Source organism: Pteropus medius, unplaced genomic scaffold, assembly GCF_902729225.1.
Source record: "Pteropus medius unplaced genomic scaffold, Ma_sr-lr_union100, whole genome shotgun sequence".
NCBI lineage: Eukaryota > Metazoa > Chordata > Mammalia > Chiroptera > Pteropodidae > Pteropus > Pteropus medius.
Genome location: NW_024351730.1, coordinates 19,417,483 through 19,439,508, shown reverse-complemented (window position 1 = coordinate 19,439,508; position 22,026 = coordinate 19,417,483). Strand labels below are relative to the sequence as shown.

The 22,026-nt window shown below is 32.8% G+C and overlaps 1 protein-coding gene and 2 pseudogenes across 1 annotated transcript; all 3 read left to right on the top strand.

Moving 5' to 3' along the window:
* Positions 1 to 608: 608 nt before the first annotated feature.
* Positions 609 to 19,013, top strand: LOC120587956 (transmembrane protease serine 11G-like; the record flags this gene model as incomplete). Its single annotated transcript, XM_039844960.1, has 9 exons — positions 609 to 732; positions 1,291 to 1,409; positions 4,865 to 4,932; positions 5,589 to 5,749; positions 12,765 to 12,803; positions 13,550 to 13,721; positions 14,771 to 15,030; positions 17,441 to 17,583; positions 18,715 to 19,013. Coding segments are annotated over 9 exons (1,248 nt in total), but the record flags the coding sequence as incomplete, so codon positions are not given.
* Positions 6,893 to 7,008, top strand: LOC120588610 (uncharacterized; annotated as a pseudogene).
* A 1,014-nt stretch (positions 19,014 to 20,027) lies between the features above and the next one.
* Positions 20,028 to 20,146, top strand: LOC120588634 (uncharacterized; annotated as a pseudogene).
* The last annotated feature ends 1,880 nt before the right edge of the window (positions 20,147 to 22,026 follow it).

The window sequence follows — 22,026 nt, the reverse complement described above, 5'->3', positions numbered from 1 at the left end:
TTGGTTTGCTTATTACTTATTACTTCTTCCTTATCATTCTGTTCTGTTTTCTTTTAGTCAACCTGTCCTATTTTAAATATACTTCATATGTATTACAGATACTTGTCTTACAAATGGGGATTATGGATTTAAGTATAGATGTGTGAAAAGAGCCCTAATAGCCCAAGTCCTGGTTCTAGCTCCCACAGTATACAACTTGAAATTTTAGCAATCACTCTGAGCCTCTATCTGTTCATGCTAGAATGACAACAGTGACCCAGATGCCCTCACTCTTTGAGGCTGTGATTTGAAACATATGAACCAAATATATGGTATTAATTCATTTACAAAGAAAAAACATTTTAGAACATCTAGTATAATAGACTAAGAAATATAAGAAATAGTCATCAGTTGTAGTATAATTCTGACTTTTTAAAGTCAAAATATAAAGTCAAATGTCAATTGACAGTATTTTTCCAATTTTTTATAGAAAAATATATTCAAATGTTACCAAATGCAATATGAGCTAACCATGAATTCCAGAAAAAACATTCTGTATCAAAACCATGTGAAGCCGAGATTCTAGTGTTTAATTTCTGTTTGTTTTTAATATACAACTCTCTCTCAAAAGGCCATCAATACTAGGTAGAAGAACAAGTTCATTGAAACCATGGATGATTGCCCTTATTATCACAGCTGTTGTGCTGGTTCTAGCAATAATCATCGGTCTCCTTGTTTATTTTTTGGCATTTGGTAAGAATCAATCTCATTGTATTATTATAAAAATTTGAATATACACTCAACCTTAATATTTTCTAATATTTTAGAATTCAATTTTCATTTGCAACAATTTGTATAAGTGTACACATATTTTGCATGATGTAATATTAATTTGCATAAATTTATCTTTATCAGGGAAATAATAATCCTTTATGCATAAATTTGCTTCTGGCATTTATAATTTGACTTGGTGCACACAATAGTACCTCTTGAGCAATGCAATAGATTTATATCTTATGTTATTTTATGGTTTAACAATACTTAATGTACTGAAAATAAAAAATTACTTTAGGAGCAATTCTAACTTCAAAGTCAACTTATTGTGTCAGGACACAAGTGACTAGCACATGACTATGAGAATGTGTGATCTTAAAAAAGGAAGAAGGCAGTACTAGCAATAGCTACTGAATGTTTAATTCTCAGAAGTTCATCACTTATAGAACTTTTTTACATGTCATCCCCTCTATTTCTGATATTTATACAACTTATATGAACTAAGAAGAAACCAACCATTTTTGTTATCCCTTCCAGATCGGAAATTTCACTATTACCAAATCTCCTTTCGGATCCCCAGTATTGAATATAATCCTGATTTTTCAGTAGAACACTCAAAATTTAGGACTGACCTGGAACAAAAAATCAAAAATGAAGTAAGTCTAAACTTTACTGGCATCATTTCTACCCTGACAATACTATTAGGAAGAAGGTTCAAAAAAAGTAGGAAGAGAGTTGAGAACACGCCAAATTGCATCTATGTGAGCTTTGCCAGATAAAATACAGAATCCTCAGTTAAATTTTAATTTCAGATCCTCCAGAAAATATACTTATTCAATATTTTAAACATGCTTATACTAAAAAAAATCATATATTGTTTATCTGAAATTAAACATTAACTGTATTTTTATTTGCTAATCCTGACAACTCTAACCAATATTATCTCAGGAAAAATGGGAAAATACGTTGGACAAAGGATAATTGCACCAGAGACGGAACAACGTAAGCCAAACAAAAAAATAAATAGTTTGAATACAAACATATATGGAGGGAGGGAGGTGGGGGAGAGCCAGGGTGGGGGAGAAAGAGAGAGAGAGAGGGAGAGAGGGAGGGAAGGAGGGAGAGAGGATAGCTGGAAACATGATTTAATCATTCAGGCACCAACAACATTACCAGAAATCATTTATTAAGCACCTACTGTGTGTATAACCCTGATACATTTCTCACTAGGCAACTCTACTAAACATTTATTCCTGAAAATATACCATAGAAACATACAGACTACCACTGAAGATTGCAGTTGTACAGCTTCTACTAAGCTTAGCATGATCAAAGATGACAGATTATTCTTGCCAGGTTCAGAAATATTTCATTAGCTATTTTCCAAATAAAAGCAGAAGCTGATGAAATGAATTGAAAGATGCAAATAAGTGAGGTTGGCTTGTCTTTTCAAAAATACGTACTAAAAAATTTTGATTAGGAAAAAAAATCAGGACAAGTTATAGAATATTTTGTTACAGGAAGTGATATATTAAATTAGAAACAGTTTAAGTTTTGAAGTTAGGACATCTAAATTCATATCTCAATTTTACTCTTTGTCAGCTGATCGACTTTGCAAAATGTACTAACCCCTCAAGGTTTCAACTACAAAATAGGGATAATCTCACTCCCCCTGTCTGAGTTATTCTGAGAATCAGTTAATGTTGTGAATAAAATGTACAAAAAGTAATATCTAAATAAATGTTAGCATCTGTTTTCTGTAATCTCACAGAACTTTTCATACACCTCTGCTAGAGCACTTACCATCCTACAACATCATTATTTTATATGTCTATGTTCCTGTAGATTTTTGAGGGGCTAAGTCTACTTATTCTTATAATCCTGGTCCTGTCACAGTGTCTGCCACATGGCAGGACCATAAAAATACTCATCGAGGAGATGACTAGTAAATAAATGGCCAATTTACTAGTATTGGCCCTGTCCTCTAGACAGCGGTCCCCAACCTTTTTGGTACCAGGGACCGGTGGTCCTATGAGAATCTAAAGCCTGATGATCTGAGGTGGAGCTGAGACAGTGATGTTAGCAATGGAGAGCGGCTGCAAATATAGATGAAGCTTTGTTAGCTCACCCGCAGCTCACCCCCTGCTGTGTGACCTGGTTCCTGACAGGCCACAGACTGGTACCAGTCCACATCCAGGGGGTTGGAGATCCCTGCCATATAGGATTTGTATAGTTAACTGTACAAACAAGGAGAGAGACTCAGGTCCACTTTGGAGATCCCTGCTCTAGAGCATAAATGACGACAACATAAAGAAGTACAGTAATTTAGACGAGGATTTGGCAATTTTTTTTCTGTAAAATACCAGATAGTAAATATTTTCAGCTTTGCAGGCCGTATAGTTCCTCTACAATTACGCAAAACTGTCATTATAGTGCAACTGCAGCCATGGGCGATATGTCAACAAATAAGTGTGGCTATGGTCCAAGAAAACTGTATTATGGACACTTAAATTTTATAAGATTTTTAGATGCCACAAAACATTATTCTTCTTTTGAATTTTTTCTTCTATGAAGATAACGTGAAGAACATTCTTAGATGATGAGCACACAAAAACAAATGGCTGACTAGAGTTCTCCTAAAGGCTATAATTTGCTGACCACTGATTTAGGCTGTAAGTTACAGTTCTAGCAATCATTTTTCTAGCAGACATGATTAAAACCAGTACCTAAAATAAAATTTAAAGACTTCTTATGGAGTTTGATAATTTAGACTATTTATATGCTCAATTGCCATGAGCAATACATGGTTCACAAAGCTGTGATTTAAAGAGAAAAAACAAAAAATAATGAAATTGAAAAGAGAATGGAAGGAGAAAGGCAGAAAACATAGTAATTATATAAAATATAAATATTACGTATAATATAAATATAGGTAAAAAATCCAGAAGTACATATACTAAAAAGTATAAATAGCAGGTTCTCTATACAGTGATTTTGAAATTATTTCAATGTTTTTTATTATAGTTTGCTGTATTGCTTGCTTTTTATAACTTTTTACGATGAATATGTATTAGTTTTGTCATATAAATGTACATGTGTGTAAAAAACCTATTTCATGAAAAGACAAATTTTTCTTCATATTCAGGTAGAAGGAAAACACATGGTCATTCGTTTTTAAATAAGTATTGATTTCTCAATAAACTTATGCTACCAACCTATCCAATATGATGTGACATGGTACTTCACCAGAGAAAATGTCACAAATCAAATCAGATGAATGAAAAGTACTGTTTAACATACACCCATTTCACAATTTGGTAGCTCTTCTCTTCTGATTTGTGGAAATAATGAATCAAGACTCAGATTTACTTAAGGTTTGGCATATGATCAGTCTTTTCTTATGAGAAGCCAGGTTGATGAATCACTAGTAATAACTAGGTTTATAAAACCACAGACTCTGTTACAAGCTGTGGTTTTAGTAAGAAACAATTTCTTCTAGGAATTTATATTCCAGAGAAATTATCCTATATTAGAAGTCTAAAATGACACATAAATGGCATATATAGTCTAATTTTATTCTAAGTAATCATTTCATGCATTTTTCTTGATTATATTCATTTTAAAGAAGTACCCAATAAATATACATTCTCTTCTCACCCATTTATCATAGGATAAAAATAAAGCCTAAAAACTTTCCCTAAAGTCTAAAATACTGATTCTTTAATCACATTCCTGAGGATGATAACTGAGTTTGAATGATAATGGGTGAAAAGTCCATATATATCAAGTTTTCAAAGAAAGTCTCCGTGCCTCTAACTTCATATATATTTTATACTGGCTGTTGAAATATTTAGTTTAATTCAGCTCTTCGTATCAGCCATCTTTGACTTTGTGACAAATTGTTCAAACATCAACATCCAATTGTAGGGATGACCTGTATAACTACAGGATTATGCCCAAATGAGTTTTCTGTGGATAGCCGTAAACAAATTTAGAAGCAAATGTTATTTGAATCACTGCAGGTTTTATACAAGCATTTTTGTGATATATTGAAATGTGTGAAATTCATATTAACAAAGTTATATATTGTTGTTTTTTTTCCTTTTCTCAGATAGACATGATATTTCAAAGATCCAGTTTAAATCGTCATTATATCAAGTCTCATGTTGTCAACCTTAGGTAATCACAACTAATCGATTTGTATGATGAAAAAGCAACTTTGTATTATTTATTCTTCAATTATTCACTTTGTACACATGATCTAAATATCTTAGAAATATCAAGAACAAAAACAATTTGATATTATTACATTTAATTGTTTTTCCTCCTGTACAGAGGACCTATAATAGGGGGAGAGAGAGGACCTATAATAGAGGGAGAGTTTCTTAACTTAGGTAGAGATGAAATATATTCTATTGGTTGTCCTTTAAGACTTGTATCTCAGTTAAAGATTCTCAGGATCATTAAAAACTCTTCTCAATTTTACTTAAATTTTAAACAACATATATTATGAATTTTAAAAATATATATACACACATGTAACCACAGAGTTGATGGATTTAACAAGTGCTTCCACTTTATTTTTCCAGAAGAAAAAAATTCTAGAACTCTCAGTTACTCTCCCCTACCTGTATATGATCAAGTTTTACAGAGAGTAATTCAGGTATTAACACATATAATTAAGGAAAGGGGAAAATTTTCATGATAATAAAATGTATAAAATATTTATGCTGTATTTTCTTGAAGATATAACTAACATTTAAATAATAAGGTATAAAATAATAATTACTACAGCTAAGACCTCATTCATTTATTCTGGTGTTTTTGTTTTTCAGGTCAAGCAATGATGGTTTGAAAACAGATGTACTGCTTAAATTTCAGTTTGTTTCTAACAATGCACACACCATAAAAACGCAAGCTGATAACATTTTATATCAGAAGCTGAAACTAAATGAAAGCTTGTTGAAGAAAGATACATCATTATCTTATCTTAGAGGCAAGAAATATCATTTTTCTTCCCTTGTTCCAGCTCATCATTTTAACAATCTTCTCATCTATAGAGAAACATCTTTATTTCACCATAAAATGAAACCTCTTTTCCTTTTTAAGTCTCCCATTTACTTGATAATAAACAAATTTCCACACAACCAATACCAAAGATTATCTTCCTTTGTTTAACATGAAAATAATTATGAAATGAGAATTATATGATAATCTAAATAGTATTTCCTTTCTTTTAAGAGATCTTTGGAATTGTTTAAGTTAATTCAGCATGCATGTGATGAAAACCTACACACAGCTACTATACTTATCGTGACTCCTCGTGTTACCTCATTATAGCCACACTCATCCCCTGTGCCCGTCTATAGCCCCTGGCAACCCCACTAATCCATTCTCTATTTATATAATTATTTTGTTTCATGAATGTTACATAAATGGATCATATACTTTATATCCTTTTGAAATTGGCATTTTTTTTCATTCAGGATAATTTTCTTGAGGTTCATCCGTGTTGCCCTATCTATACTGTATTCCTTTTCATTACCGAGTAGTATGTCATAGTATTTCACAGTTTGTTTAACCATTCATCCATTGAAGAACATCTGGTTAATTTCAAGATTTTGGCTACTACAATGAAGGTGCTAGGAACATTTTTGTACAAGTTCCTATGTGAAAATAACCCTCTATTCCTCTAAATGCCCAAGAGCTCAATTGCTGTGTCACATGGTAAATCGATTTTTTTTTTTTTAATTTGAAAGGAACTACCAAACCACTTTACAGAGTGGCTGTACCATTTTGCATCTTTATCAGCAATGTAAGAGTGACCCAGTTTCTTTGCATCATTGACAGAATTTATATTTTCACTATTTTTCATCTTAGCCTTTCTGATAAATGTGTAGAGATATCTTATTGTGGCTTTAATTTGTATATTTATAATAACTAATAATACTGAACATCTTTTTATGTATTTGTCATCTGTATATCCTCCTTGATGAAATGTCTGTGCTGAGTGTTTTTTGTAATTGCTTTTTATTTTAAAAATGTCATTGGACGTTGTTCCATAGTGTAGCGGTTAGCACATCTGCTTTATACTCAAGAAAAGTCCTGGGTTCATGCCCCAGTGGAGCTGTAATCCATGGTCTTCGGCCATGCCACCCTGAAGAAGCCCCATGTCTGAACTCAGAAGCTAAGCAGGGTTGGGCCTGGTTAGTACTTGGATGGGAGACCACCTAGGAAGGTCAGGTGCTGTAGGCATAAATAATAATAAATAATAATAATAATAATAATAAAATGTTGGAAGTTTGAGAATCCTTTATTATAGATATAAGGCCTTTGTCAGATGTATAATTTGCAAATATTTCATCCTATAAATTTCTCTTTGCATCCTATAAACAGTCTTTCACAAGGTAAAAGTTTTTAATTTTGATAAGATCAAATTAATCCATCTTTCCTCTTATAGATTATGGTCTTTGTAATAAATCTAACATTTCCCATAGTTTTGGGTCCCTAACAATTTTCTCCTATGTTATTTTATATGTGTCACAATTTTATATATTTTACTTATACTTTTCAGATATTTTATGATTATTTCTATATATTTTATAGTTTTATATTATGATCTATAATACATTTTGAGCTAAGTTTTATATAGGCTGTGAAGTTTAGATAGAGGCTCTTTTTAATTTAATTTTTTTTTTTTTTGCTAACGGATATCCAATTGCACTCTTTATTGAAAAGTCCATCCATTCTCAATTGAATTCCTTTTGCTCCTTTGTCAAAAATTAATTGGAAATTTTTATGTAGATCTATTTGTGGATTCTCCATTCTGTTTCATTGATTTTTCTATCCTCCCCAAATCACTTTCTTATTACTGCAGCTATATAGCAAGACTTCACATAGGGAAGAATGATTTCTCCCACTTCATTTGTCTTTATCAAAATTGTATTGAATACTCTAGTTTCTTTCTTCATAAATTTTAGAATAATCTTGTCTGTGTCTACAGGAAACTAGCCAAGATTTCGATAGAAATTTTGCTAAACCTATAGATCGATTTGAGAAGAATTAATATCTTTACTATGTTAAGTATCGGTATTTTTTTTAAAAATTTATTATTATTTATGCCTACAGCACCTGGTCTTCCTAGATGGTCTTCCATCCAAGTTCTAACCAAGACCAACCCTGCTTAGCTTCCGAGATCAGACGTGGAGCTTGTTCAGGGTGGCATGGCTGTAGACCACGGAACATGGCTGGGGTGTGAATCCAGGATCTTCTGCGTGTAAAGCAGATGTGCTAACCGCCACACTCTGGAACCACGTCCAAGTATTAGTATTTTCTAACCCTTAGAATTTGAATCCTATACATTTTTGTTATATTTAACTGAATATTTGAGGGTTTTTTGGAGAAATTATAAATATTGTGGTCTTAAATTTTTATTTCCACTTGTTTGTCTTCAGTACATAGAAATGCAATTGATAATTTTGTATTGGTCTTGAATCCTGCAACATTTCTGAACTTGCTTATTAGTTTTAAGAATTTATTTTTGTAGATCCCTTGGAGTTTTCTATGGTGACAATTATGTTGTCTACAAATAGAGACAATTTTAGTTCTCTGAAATATAAATGCCTTTCATGTGATTTTTTACTTTTTAATGTTTGATTTAATACATACAAATTCTTTAAACAATAAAAATAATCAGACAGCATCACAATCTGGAAATTTTTTAATATAGAAAACAGTTTTTTTTTAATTTTATTAAATTTATTGGGGCAACATTTATGTGTTTTTATTACCTTATGTAGTACAATGTTAAATAAGAGAGATGACAGCGGACATTTTTGCCTTCTCTCCAATCATAAAGAGAAAGCATTCAGTCTTCCATCTTTAAGTATGATGTTAGATATAGGTTTTTTTTTGTAAATGCTCTTCAAGAAGTTGAGGAAGTATCCTTTTATTCTTAAACTAAGTTTTTATCATAAATAAGTGTTGCATTTTTTTACTGAAGTAAAATTTGCATAATGATATAAACTTTAATGATTTTAAAGTGTTCAATTCAGTGGTATTTAGTACACTATGTTGTGCAACTATCACCTCTTCCTAGTTTCAAGACATCTGTACCATCTCAAAAGAAAATCCTATACCCATTAAGTGGTCACTCCTCATTCCACCTTCCCCCAGTCTCTAAAAAGCACTGACTTTCTCTCTCTATGGATTTATCTATTCTAGAGGTTTCATACAAATGGAATCAGATAATATCTGACTTTTTGTATCCGGCTTCTTTCACTTACAATAATATTTTCAAAGTTCCTTCATATTGTAGGATGTATCAGTACTTCATTATTTTTTATGACTGAATAATACATCACTATATGAAAACACAACATTTTGTTTACCTGTTCATCAGTTGATGAACATTTGTGCTGTTTCCATTGTTGGGAAATTATAAATACTGCTACTATAAATATTAGCGTACAAGTATTTGTTTGAATGCCTGTTTTCACTATTGTTGGATATTTATCTAGGAGTGAAAATGCTGGAAAATATGGTAATTCTATGTCTAACTTGTCAAGAAACTGTCAAACTGTTTTCCATGGTAGCTGCACTATATTTCATTCCTACCAGCAATGTATGAGGGTATTAATTTCTCCCAATTCTCACCAATACTTGCTCTCTTTCAATTTTTAAATTTTGGCCAACTTAGGTATCAAATTTTGTTGAATGCATTTTCTCCGTCAGTCTACATCATCATAAAAGTGTTTTTGTCTGTTGAGGTGGTAGATTAATTGATTTTCAAATATTGAACCAGACTTTCAAATCTGGAATAAGCCCCATTCATCATTGTATATTATTATTTTTTATACATCATTGGATTCAATTGGCTAAAATTTTGTTGAGAATTTTGCATCTAACTTCATGACAGATATGTTTTCTTTTCTTGTTGAGTTAGTCTTAGCGTCATCAAATGAATTAGGAAATACTAGCCTCATCAAATGAATTAGGAAATGTTTCCTTTTCTTCTAATTTCTGGAAGAGATTGTGTAAATTGGTGTTAATTCTTATGTTTTGCAAAATTCTTGAGTGATGCCATCTCGGCCTGAGGATTCTGTTTTTGATAGATGTTTTTTGTTGTTAAAACTTTGACTTCTTTAGTAGTAAGACTATTCAGGTTGTCTTCATCATCTTTGCTGAGTTTTGGTAGTTTTTGGTTTTCCAAGAAATTTTTTTATTTTTCTAAGAATATAAAGCTCTTCACAGTATTATTTTACTAACCTTTAAGGGCTCCACTCTTTTGTGATAACCCCTCATTTCATTCCTAATATTGGTGATTTATGTCTTCTCTACTTTTACCTTTTTGTCATTCTTTTCAGAAGTTTATCAGTCTCATTGATTTTTTTCATACAACCAGTATTTTTTTGTTTTATTAATTTTTCTATGTTATTTTTCTGTTTTCAATTTTATTGATCAAAATTTTGACCTTGGTTGATTTTTCTCATCATTATGTCTTTCTTCCTTACTTTAAGTTTATTTTGCTCTTCTTTTTCTAGTTTCTTTAGGTAAGAACTGGAAGTATTGATTTGAGATCATTTCTCTTTTCTAATGTAAGCATTTAATGCTGCAAGTTATCCTCTCTATAAAGCTTTATCTGCATCTCACAATACTTGCTATATTGTATTTTAATATTTACTCTATTCTATGTAATTTCTATTTTCTTTCAGACTTCCTCTTGAATCTATAGATAATTTAGCAATGTATTGTTTGATTTCCAAGTGTTTGGAGATTTTTCCATTATCTTTATGTTATGGATTCCTAGTTTGACTCCATTATAAACAGAGAACATATTTTGTCTAATTTAATTTCTTTTAAATGTGCAGAAGATTATGACCCAGGATATGGTCTATGCAGTGGGCCTGGGCCCACTTATGTCACTGAGTGGATGCAGATTGATATAACTATGGATATATCAGTTTTCCAGCTGGTTGGGAAGTGGATACTGGAATGATCAAGGGTTCTCTGCTGTCACTACTGCTGACAGAATGGATTGCCAGCCCTGGGTTGTGAAGCAGAAGGTTTGGGCTTCCTAATATGCCTTTGTTTCACTTTCTCTTTCCTAGTATTTGGATAGAGAGAAAAGATGTTTCTTATCTTTTTCTCCTTCTATGCTTATTGGTAGTTCCAAATTCTAGGACTTTCTCAGTCCCCAGTGCATAGTATATATGAGATAGAGAAAACCCAGGAAACTCTCCTCAAATTCTGAAGTCTCTAGCCATTCTGCTTTCTTCCTTCAAGATTTCAGAGTTCTTTTATTATTATCTGATAGATAATTTTCAGAGTATTTCATTGTATTTATAGAAACAAATCAAGGAAATGTGAAACGTGAGTCTATTTTTGTCTAATCTTGTTCTAGAACTAGAATTATTCAACCTCTTTTATCCTGCAGATAGAATACATCTGTTAGATAATGTTCATATATGAGATATAGCATCATAACAGTTTATCAATAGTTTCTGAATAGATAGTAATTAATCTAAGTTGTGATTAGCTGTGAACTAACCTCTCTCTCTCACTGATCCATAACCTACAGAGGGTGACACTAAACTATAACTGATCTTACAGTGAAATGGTTGCAGTACAAGCTTTTGACCTCAAGAACTATTTAAATCGTGTTCTTAATAGTTTGCCTCATAATATTATTGTGATAATATAATAAGTAATGTGAAATGTTTGTTACAATCCCTGGTAAATAAAACTCAATACATTATTAGTTATAATTACTGCCCATTTACTCATTTAGCAAGTATTTATTGAGAATCTATTTGTGCCAGGAACCAAATTCTCTGTCTTGATAAAGCTATCATTCTAACTGGGGTAAGAAAGATAATGATACGTTAAACAAGACAATATCCAATAATATGAAACTCCATGCAAAAAATAGAGAGTGAAAAGCTAATTTAGATTTGGTTATCATGGAAGACCTCTCTGAGGAGGGAATTTTTAATCTGGGATCTGAATGACAATGGGGAACCAACCATAAAAAAGGCCAGTGGAAGAGCATTCCTGGCAGAAGGAGAAGCTAGAATAAAGAAAAGGCAGGAACACCTTGGCACAGTCAAAAAACAAGAAAGCCAAGGTAGCTGTTGCATTGTGACTAAGAGCAAGAGCAGTTCACCATGAGAACAAAGACATGAATGGGGACCATGTCATGCAGCTACAGGTAGGAAGTTTGTGTTTATTCTAAAGGCCAGGGAAGCCATTAGGGGATTGTTATTATTGGCAAAATCTAATTCTAAGAGATTTACTCTAATAAACTACTAAGCATAGTTCCCTGCGATGAATTCTGTTTCTCTTTAGAGTCTGACCTACATTAAAGACTCATTAATTCTCAGGCTTACTAAAACTTCACACTAACTTTCATTAACAAAATGTGGGTCTAGACTGCTTATTATACTAGCTGGCATAAGAAACAATTCATATAATTTTGAGGAATAGCCACTGATAATGCTTTTTTCTATTACTTTATGAAAAAAATGACTAACATGTTTTGAGGATTTATTAGTACATTGGTGGGGTTTGATTTTACAGGGAGTGTCTGTGGACAGGTATCTAGGATGGTTTTGAATGCCTTTACCATAACACTACTGTGTGAATGAGGACAGAAGGAAAGGGTATTCACACATGTGGTAGTACACATGTAAAAGTGGTCCTAAACCCTCTTCTGTTTAACTTATATTTTAATAAATTGGTATGGCATGAATTAATTATATGCAAACAATATCTTTCTCTATGCATGTGATTTTATAATCATGAACCTGTATTTTCCTAGAGTCCACAAACAATAGTTAGAAGAGTAATTTATATCTAGCCCTCTCCTTTTGTAGGATTTTATTTTATTGCTTTTAATTAAGAATTTTCTGATGAATTTGGTTTCTTCAAATTAGAAATACTCATGTCATGTAGGTATATATTTTAAATTATAATTGTTTTATTGCTGAGCAATCATTTTGTTTTTTTTCCAGATATGAATGAAGTACAAGCAGAGCATATTTTGAACAGCTGTAAGTTCAAGAATGTCACTGAGATGTTTATAAATCAAGTAATAAAATTCGAAACACTTTTAGAGTTTCTCTGTGCCCATGTTTACTATTTCCCAAAAGTATATAATATCTCCAAATGGATACATGATTTAATTCTCCTCAAGGAAAAAATAAATTACTACTAATAGTTGGAAATATTATATGGACTCCTTGGAAATAACTTGCTCTTCCTTACAGAAAGTTTCACTGATGACTTCTTTTCACATTTCCCTTTCAATTTATCTTATTTATTTTATTTGGCTCGCTTTGTTAAAGTAGAAAATTCTGCTTAGAATTAAATAGCACCTACCAACTTTAATATGTGAATGTGACATTTATACTATAGTAATGTGATAGTTGTAATACTAGAAAAGTGTTTTAAAATAGTACAAATGGTATTTTTCTGCAATAGTACAAATGGTATTTTTCCATACATTTCACACTCAAAATTGTCAAACATTACTGAGACAAAACTGCTGCATATAAGAACATGACTCAGAAAAACATTTAAAAAAATTAAATGAAATCGCTTTAAATACATCAGGGGGGTTTTAAAGATTTTATTTTTTAAATTGAATCTGTTTTCAATGTGAATAATCATTCTATCATATGATTTTGATTATTTTTTAAGGCAAGGCAAACCTAAAAATGTTTTTATCTTTAACTATGTGCCAGACATACCCACACACATTTATAACTGGAAATAACCATCTATTCTCTTGCGACAGGTTGTGGTTTAGGAAGGGAGTCTCCAACCATGGAAAGAATTGCTGATGGATATGTTGCAAGGAAAGCTGATTGGCCATGGCAAGCCAGCCTGCAAATGGATGGCATCCATTTCTGTGGGGCATCTCTGATAAGTGAGGAGTGGCTCCTGACTGCTGCTCACTGCTTTGACACGTAAGTCCTTGGTCTGTATCAATAAGCTCAGAAATTTCACCTGTTTTTCTCACATTCACTTCCCGTAATTCTCATCCCTTTGTTGTTAATCATCTTAGGCCCCCCAGTGGTACTCGTGATTGTCTGTCAGGCTTAGAAAAAAGAAACAATTACTGAGAAATAGTAGAAAATATTAGATAGAGAATCTCCAGTTCCAAATGAATATATATTCTCCAACAATCTCAACTTTAAGAACAAGCCAACACTGTCAAATTTTAAACAAATGCACCAGTTTTCCTGAGATACATTGTGAATTTTTTAAAACTTTGCCAATAGAATCCCAACTCACAAACTTACATCTGATTATCCCACATGAATAACTTCGGTGCTGTGCTTTTATTTTTTATATGCTTTTTGAAGATTTAACATACGGGACATTTAGAGACTATAAAGTGACACAGTAACTCTAGTGGAATATAAAATGGGAAAATATTCTAGATAAAATTTTAACCTAAAAGGATGAGAAAACAATATATAAAGCATAGCTCTAATTTTACCATCTCCCTTCTTCTCTCTCTCTCTTTCTCTGTCTCTGTCTCTCCCATCCTCTCTCCCTCCCTTACCTCTCCCTCTGCCTTCCTCCCCTTCTCTCTACATAACTATGCATACCTACATTTATATAACTATTCAGGGATATAAGTGTGTATGTGTGTATATATGTGGGTACATGTCTAATTTTTATTTATTTATATTTTCTTCAACTAATATGTATTACTTTTATAATGTATTGCTTTCTTTAAAAAAAAAATATCAACTCCCTCTGGAAGAGAGTAATTTAAGCTACATTAGAATGGCGGGGGGTGGGGCGGGGGGAGGGGGATTGTCACCAGCTAAATTAAAGTAAAGCAGCCCTAGAGGAGAACTTCAAACAAGAATGTGGGAAGATCCCAATCAACTATCATCTTAAACAATTTGCCCTTCTCTAACCCTTATGTCCAATGCTCATCCAGAGTCCTGGACAACTTTAGATCATAAATGAACCAACTATAATCCTTTTAATCTGTGATCAGTTACAAAAACCCCAAACTCTGGACGGCTAGTTTTGGAACAACTCTAAGCCCTCCACTAATGAGAAGAAAGGTGCAGTTAATTATCGTTCATGAAAACTATGCTGCCCATAAGCATGATGACGACATCGCTGTGGTGAAGCTCTCCACTTCTGTCCTATTTTCTGATGAAGTACACAGAGTCTGTCTCCCAGATGCTAATTTTGAAGTCTTACCTAAGAGTAAAGTGTTTGCCACTGGATGGGGAGCTTTAAAAGCAAATGGTGAGTATCTCAGTAAAAAAATTCAAGCAAAAAAATGAAACCCTTCATTTGAATGGACATATAAAATAAGATACTAAATCAAAATATAGAAAATAAGAGGTTAAGATATAAAATCAATATATCCTATGAAAAATATGGCAAAAACAACAAACAAAAACCCAGATATGGTGAATTATGAAAACTTTGGCTATTATTATTATATATTATTATTATATATTATACCATATCAAGTTTATTATTTTCTTTATAAGTTATTTCAGAAACTATAGAGATTCTGCTATGGTTGCATGATTCTTAAAGTATGTGACTTGGAAGCAATAGCAAAGATAATCTTCTGCAATGTCTCATGCAACTAAACAGAAATAGCCTTAAGCAAGCAATTTGAATGTCATTTCTGACACTAAATATTAAACAGAGGGCTTCTGATCCATGTATCTATGGAATAGTTTTTGAGCTAGTGATTTTTATAAAGTTGATAAATATGACATTTTACTACACTTAATAATACACAATAACTACAGATAGACCTTTAGATCCTAATATGAGTCTCCTATGTCTCTTGGTGCTACTTTTTTACATATAGTTTAATCTGCCCTTTGGATTCTTGTTCCAGGCTCTTACTATGAAGTTATAGTCTTATTTATGTACTTGTTCAAAGTATAGCTTTTATCTACTGAGTCTTCATCAATTGATTTATATAGAAGTCTACTTCCCTTCAATATGCATTCCAAAATTCTGACATTGGGTCCAGGTTTATATGCTTTTGTTACAGTCCAAGAGTTCTTTTCCTTATCTCTGAGGGATCTGCTTTGTTTTATAGGCAATGGTGATGAGTATGAAGAGGAATTAAACCCTTTGGGATTAGAAAAACCACTTATGGGTTGGATAGAAACAGATAACATCAACCACTAGGGCAGAATCATTGTACTTCCTCTAGAATCTAATTAAACTTAATATCACTCTCTCTCAGAGTAGTAGTTTGGGAGTGATTTGGGACATTTTCATGAATTATTTAATGTCCAATAGTGTTTAGATTACTGAGTATTGGTCTGTCTACTGTAAGAAGTTGCAAGAAGTTCATGAATAACATCATGAATTTGTTAGACATCAGTCCAAGATTAAGTAATAGATATTTGACTATGGTTTTTTCCTGCATTTTGAAACTGAAATAAGGACTATTGGGTTTTCTTCTCCTACCTCCCAAGATCTATCCCATTATATCTAATTAGAAATCTTATTACCAGACAGCTTGTAAAACAAAAGCATTCTATTCTGGATAGTTTCTATCTTGAATAGTTTGGAATAGTAAAATAGCTTATTATATTGTTAAGCATTTAAATTGACTTTTTAAAAGCTGAAATTAAAGAACTAAAAGCAATTGAAATTTAAAACTAAGTATCTTAGACCAATGAGCTAAATTAAAAAAATAGACATACAGAAATTAAAAGTAGTTGAAATACAGCTGAGTAAAGCCTGGGAATACCTATACATTTTAACTGCCAATTAAAGACTACAAAAGAGATAGTATTGAATATTGCTGGGCACCTACACAAATAAATAGTTGAGATTGTTTAAAAATATGTATAAAGAGCAGATGGTGAAGAAATTCTCTCACTGGAAGCATTTCAACCAGATTTAAAAATGAAGTGAAGAGAGAATTGTCATACAATGCCCCTCCCATGCTTACAAATGATAACTGAGGTGAAGAAACTCACTAGAGAATTTTCAGTGACTATAGAGGAGTCAGGCTTAGTTTTTCAGCAAGATGGTAAATCCTAGGTAAGTTAATTTACTAGTTATAAACAGAGAATTAGATTTATTTATGATGAATAACAAAATCCCTAGAAACATAAATTTTCTTTTAAAAAAGTTCTCGCAATCATCATTTATCATTAACACTGAAGTGCAGCTTTTAGACCATGATGGTTTTATATATAACCCTATTTCTCCAATAGCTTCCACTGACTGAAATCTTTAATGGGGCAAGGTACTGTCATAACTGATTGTTCATTACTTTTTAACCTTCACAATAAATATATGAGAGGTATTATTTTCTCCTTTTTACAGATGAGTAAAGTGATGCTTAGTAGGATTAAGTAACTTGTCCAAGGCCAAATAGCATATAAATTGTACAAAATGTACAAATTCATATCTGCTGCCTCCAAAACCAGAGTCCTTAGCACAGAATTACCCTGACTTGTTGATCAAATTAAAAACACTGCCCTCCTTCATCCTCTCAATTGTCTTCGAACCTGTTACACAGAAGTCATCCAAGAAATATAACTTGAATATGATCAGAGTCTTACAACTTCCAGACATATGTTTTATCATTGATCTATCCTTTGCAAGATGCAATTAACTATCATAAGCAGAAATGTGTAAATTCTTCATCTATTTATTTCTTCTTTAGGTCCCTTTCCCAATACTCTGCGACAAGTTGAAATAGAGATCATAAGTAATGATATATGTAATCAAGTTAATGTATATGGTGGTGCTGTGTCATCAGGAATGATTTGTGCTGGATTCTTATCAGGAAAACGTGATGCCTGTGAGGTAAGGATGGATTCAAATCTACAAAAATGGATTCGTTGAATAAAGATGAACTTACTAACCATAGACCAATGTCATTTCATGGCACTTTATAAAATTAAGTTGTGAAGGAGAGAGGAGAGTATAAAAAGAGGAAATGGAAGAATCATAATAAATACTCTTCATTTAACACCCTATTATTGTCCAGATCCATATGTAAGAATTATCACCAGCTGCAAGTTAGGATTCTGATTAGAGTTGAAGAGAATAGCTTTTGGTAAACCAGGGTTTTCACACTCTGTCTACTGAGCACTGAGGTGTACTAAGAAGCATGTGAAAGGAAGAGAGCTAAAGACACAAGACTAGACACCACACTTGCTTCAAACAGGATTATCTCTCTTATTTAAAAAAAAAAAAAAGTCTGTAAGGGGCTCCCACATAATACTTCTTTTGAATGAATAGGTTCATTGCTAAAAGATAAAATTGTAGATCAGTTGTCCAAACCTTTGGTTAAAGATATCAGAGAAGTCCTCCTGATTCATACACTTCCAACCAGCTCACCAGGGCTACGGATTCCACCTTGGTTTGGAGCAAGATCCTTTGAGTGATAAATGATGCACATTGGCTTGGAGTGCCCTTTCAATACCTTCCTCCTCTCAAACCAACTGCTGCATAATGATACAGCATTATCTTCCTATCAACTGGTATGAGTGGAACAAGGTGAGAGCCAAACTCAAAGCAAGAGATTATTTTCTACCTAACGGAGTTAGGAGAGGCTTCATGAAGGAGGTGGCATTTAGTTGAGCCTCAAGTCATCATTTATACAAGAATTGTATGCCTAACTTAGGTTCAGTTTGCACTCTCTGTTTATATAGAGCAAAACTAAAAACTGTACAAGGATAAAATTGAAACCTTAGCTTTATTCACACTATCTTTTAGGTGAAGATATTAATAGAGATAAGCAGAGAAAATAAGATAATAACAGAGATAATAAGTAATAAATATAATTATCATATTAATACTAATAGCAAAAATAAAATTAGTTTTACATACTGCAATTCAAATATGAATTTATTAGACATTCAGGTGCTGATTAACTCTTATTCTGACATCCCTTTATTTATTACTTTGACAATATTTTTTCTTCTTCTCCAGGGTGATTCTGGGGGACCTCTGGTTATAGCATGTGATGGAAACATCTGGTATGTTATTGGAATAGTAAGCTGGGGAATGGACTGTGGAAAAGAAAACAAGCCTGGGATTTATACAAAAGTGACTCTTTATCGAGACTGGATTAAATCCAAAACTAACATGTAATGCAACAATCATCTCTACCTCCAAAATGTAAATGTCATGTATGGTCTCTAGCAAATTGTGTCTGGTATGTTTTACTATGTATATTGTCATTGAGTTCAAGATGCAAATAAGCGTGATCTGACAACTCTCCCCTTAAATATGAGGAGAGTAGGCTTTCTTTCACATTATCTAAAGTGATTTGCTGACCCTGAACATACAAAATATTGTCCACTCCACAAACATCTGCCATTGCTGCTAAGTATCTCTGATGACCTCCTGATCACCTTTCTGTCCCTACTACATACTTGCCATTTTAGAATAATCCAGTTTAAGCAGATAAGTACCTACTGGCAAAGCATTCGCTATTTTTACCCATGACAGACAACACTGCTCTTCCATGATTCCACAGTTTTTATCTTCCTCATCAAATAATCCTTTTTAAGAATCTGTAGGTCCATGTAGTAGACAAATCAAGGTTCTCAGTTTGGCCCAATGCTAAAACAAATGATGAAGGGGCACTAGACATGAAGCCGGGACTTAAGAGCTGGCACTACAGTGAATCCTATCCCCTTTGCTCCCAGATGAACATTTAACCTCTCTATGAAACTTGAAAAAAACTGACATTTACACTTATACCTAAAAGTGCAGTTTTAAACAACTACACTAATATTTACTTTGGACAATGATTAAATCTTTGGACTGAACGGCAGGAGAACTGGAATTCCTTAGCATGGAATTTTGTTCTAAACTATGTAAAAATGCCTTTTGGCATTCAGAAAATAAAATCAAAGTTTCCTGGTCTTTTTGTTAGATGAGAATGAGAACAGACAAAGACTGAGTGAGAAGGAGCTACTTTCTATCTCTAAAAATGGGAGAAGTCTAATCTTGGTGTAAATTTACTTTTCACTCTGTTTAGTTATTTCCTAATACAACTTATTTTCTAAGCAGTTTTATTTTCAAACAACTTCAGAGAAATTAAAGGACCGATAGAATGATAAGCCAACATAAATTAGTTATTCATAAATCGCTTACATGGAAAGCCAAAATAAAATTAGACATTTGTAGACAATTTGATACAAGATTTTGGGGAAGGCTTTACTGTTTAAAAAGGTAGACATTCTTTGAAGAAAAGTGTTTATAGAGAATATGCAAATACTCGAGAAAACAACTTTGTCTATGGCCATGCTACCCTGAACAAGTTCAATCCCGTCTGATCTTGGAAGCTAAGCAGGGTTGGGACCAGTTAGTACTTGGATGAGCGACCGCTTAGGAAGACCAGCTGCTGTAAGCATAAAAAATTAAAAATTAAGGGATTAAAAACTGATAAGGTCCTTGAAATCTGTGAGGTCAACCAAGGGTTGCCTCGCCTAAAAAAAAAAAAAAAAAGGAAAGAAAGAAAAAAAGAAAAGAAAACAACTTTGGAATATTTTAATTATTATGAAAAACTGTCATTTTCATACATATTTAAACACATTTTTGTGGCACTGTACATGACTACATGACATAGCTAGTGTTCGACAACAGTCAAACATTTTCTATGCATCTAAATCTTTATTCGTTTCTCCCTCTCCTTTTATGATTCATTTAGTTAATGAAATAACTGCCATGTTGATTTTTTTGAGTTTTATACCAAAAGCCTCTTTTGCTGCACATAAAATTATATTGTATACATTAAAATATATTTATAATTACAAGTCAAACTCATTCTCTTTAAATCATCACTGTTCTGCAGGATTTTTCGACCTCGATACTATTGACATTTTGTCAGAGATAATTTTATGGGGAATCGGGGGGGCGGGCATGGAAGAACAACAGTTATCCTCTGCTTTCTAGAATGTTTAGCAGCATTCCTTCCCTCAACACTAGATGTCAGTAGTAAGCCCACCAAGTTGTAACAAACAAAAATAAATCCAGACATTGCAACATGGCCTTGAGGAGCAAAATCGCCCTCAGTTGAGAACCATTGCCATGGGATCAATAGTCAAAGGAAAAAGTCGCTGTTAAAAATCTTGCACCCCAAATTTCCTTACATGGGTTGGAGAATATCTTTCTTTTACTTCTTTTTATAATGCTGATGCATTAAGAATGTTGAAAGTCCATCACAATCACACTAATATCTAAGCAATTCTAGCCAAATTAAGATCATTTGGAAACTGAACCTGATTGGAGGAAAGAGGCTGTTTGAAGGCTGAGGTGCTACAGGCAAATAATTCATCCTGATAGATAGTTAGATACATACATACATACATATCTATATACAAAGATTCATATAGATGTATTCCTGAGAGATTTCTCAGATACCTAAATCCTGCAAAACTGCACCATGTGTACTCTACTTAGTATCCTCAGAATGCAAAAATGGATACTACTTGAAAGAGTTATGTATTTAGCTGAGGCAAAATGGCCCAGTACGTCATTCATTAACAATGCAGAACAGAGAATAGAAAATTGCAAAAAAAAAAATACGCCATGCACTGAAAACTGCATTGTCCAATATGGTAACCACTAACTGGATGGGGCTATTTAGATCTAAATTAAATTAAATACAATTAAAAATGCATTTCCTCAGTCATACTAATCACATTTTATACACAAAGTAGCCACCTGTAGCTAGTGGCTACCACGCTGGGCAGCACAGATATCCATTATTTCCATCATCACAGAAAGTCTTATCAGATACTACCAACCCCGAGCTTTTTATGCAACTACTTACATACTCACTTATTCATTTAACAAACATTTCCTGAGCCTCTATATGTCAGACATTGGGTATTCTAGACACTGGGTATACAAGTGTATATAAAAAGTAAGTTCTGTTTTTAAGACCACATAAAAAAGGTAAAAGTGTTTTTGATAACTGCTGTTGAGAGTAGCAGAGCCTTGGGGAGTGTGGCTAAACAGACGTAGAACAACCACTTTTAGACTCTCCCTCCTCTTGTGGCACTGGTCCACCACTGAAGAGGTGAATCTCTGTACAGCAGTCCCACCAGAGATCCACAGATAGATCGAAGTGGTCAGAAATAGTTTTTTTAACCTTCTAAGATCTCGAAACTTCCCCCAATTAGTGGTATATTAAAGAATCAAAATGAGTTTTTTGTTGCTTTTTAAATCAACAGGAAATTTTTTTATAACACAAAAAGATAATATTAATGGCGACCAAAGAAATGAGTA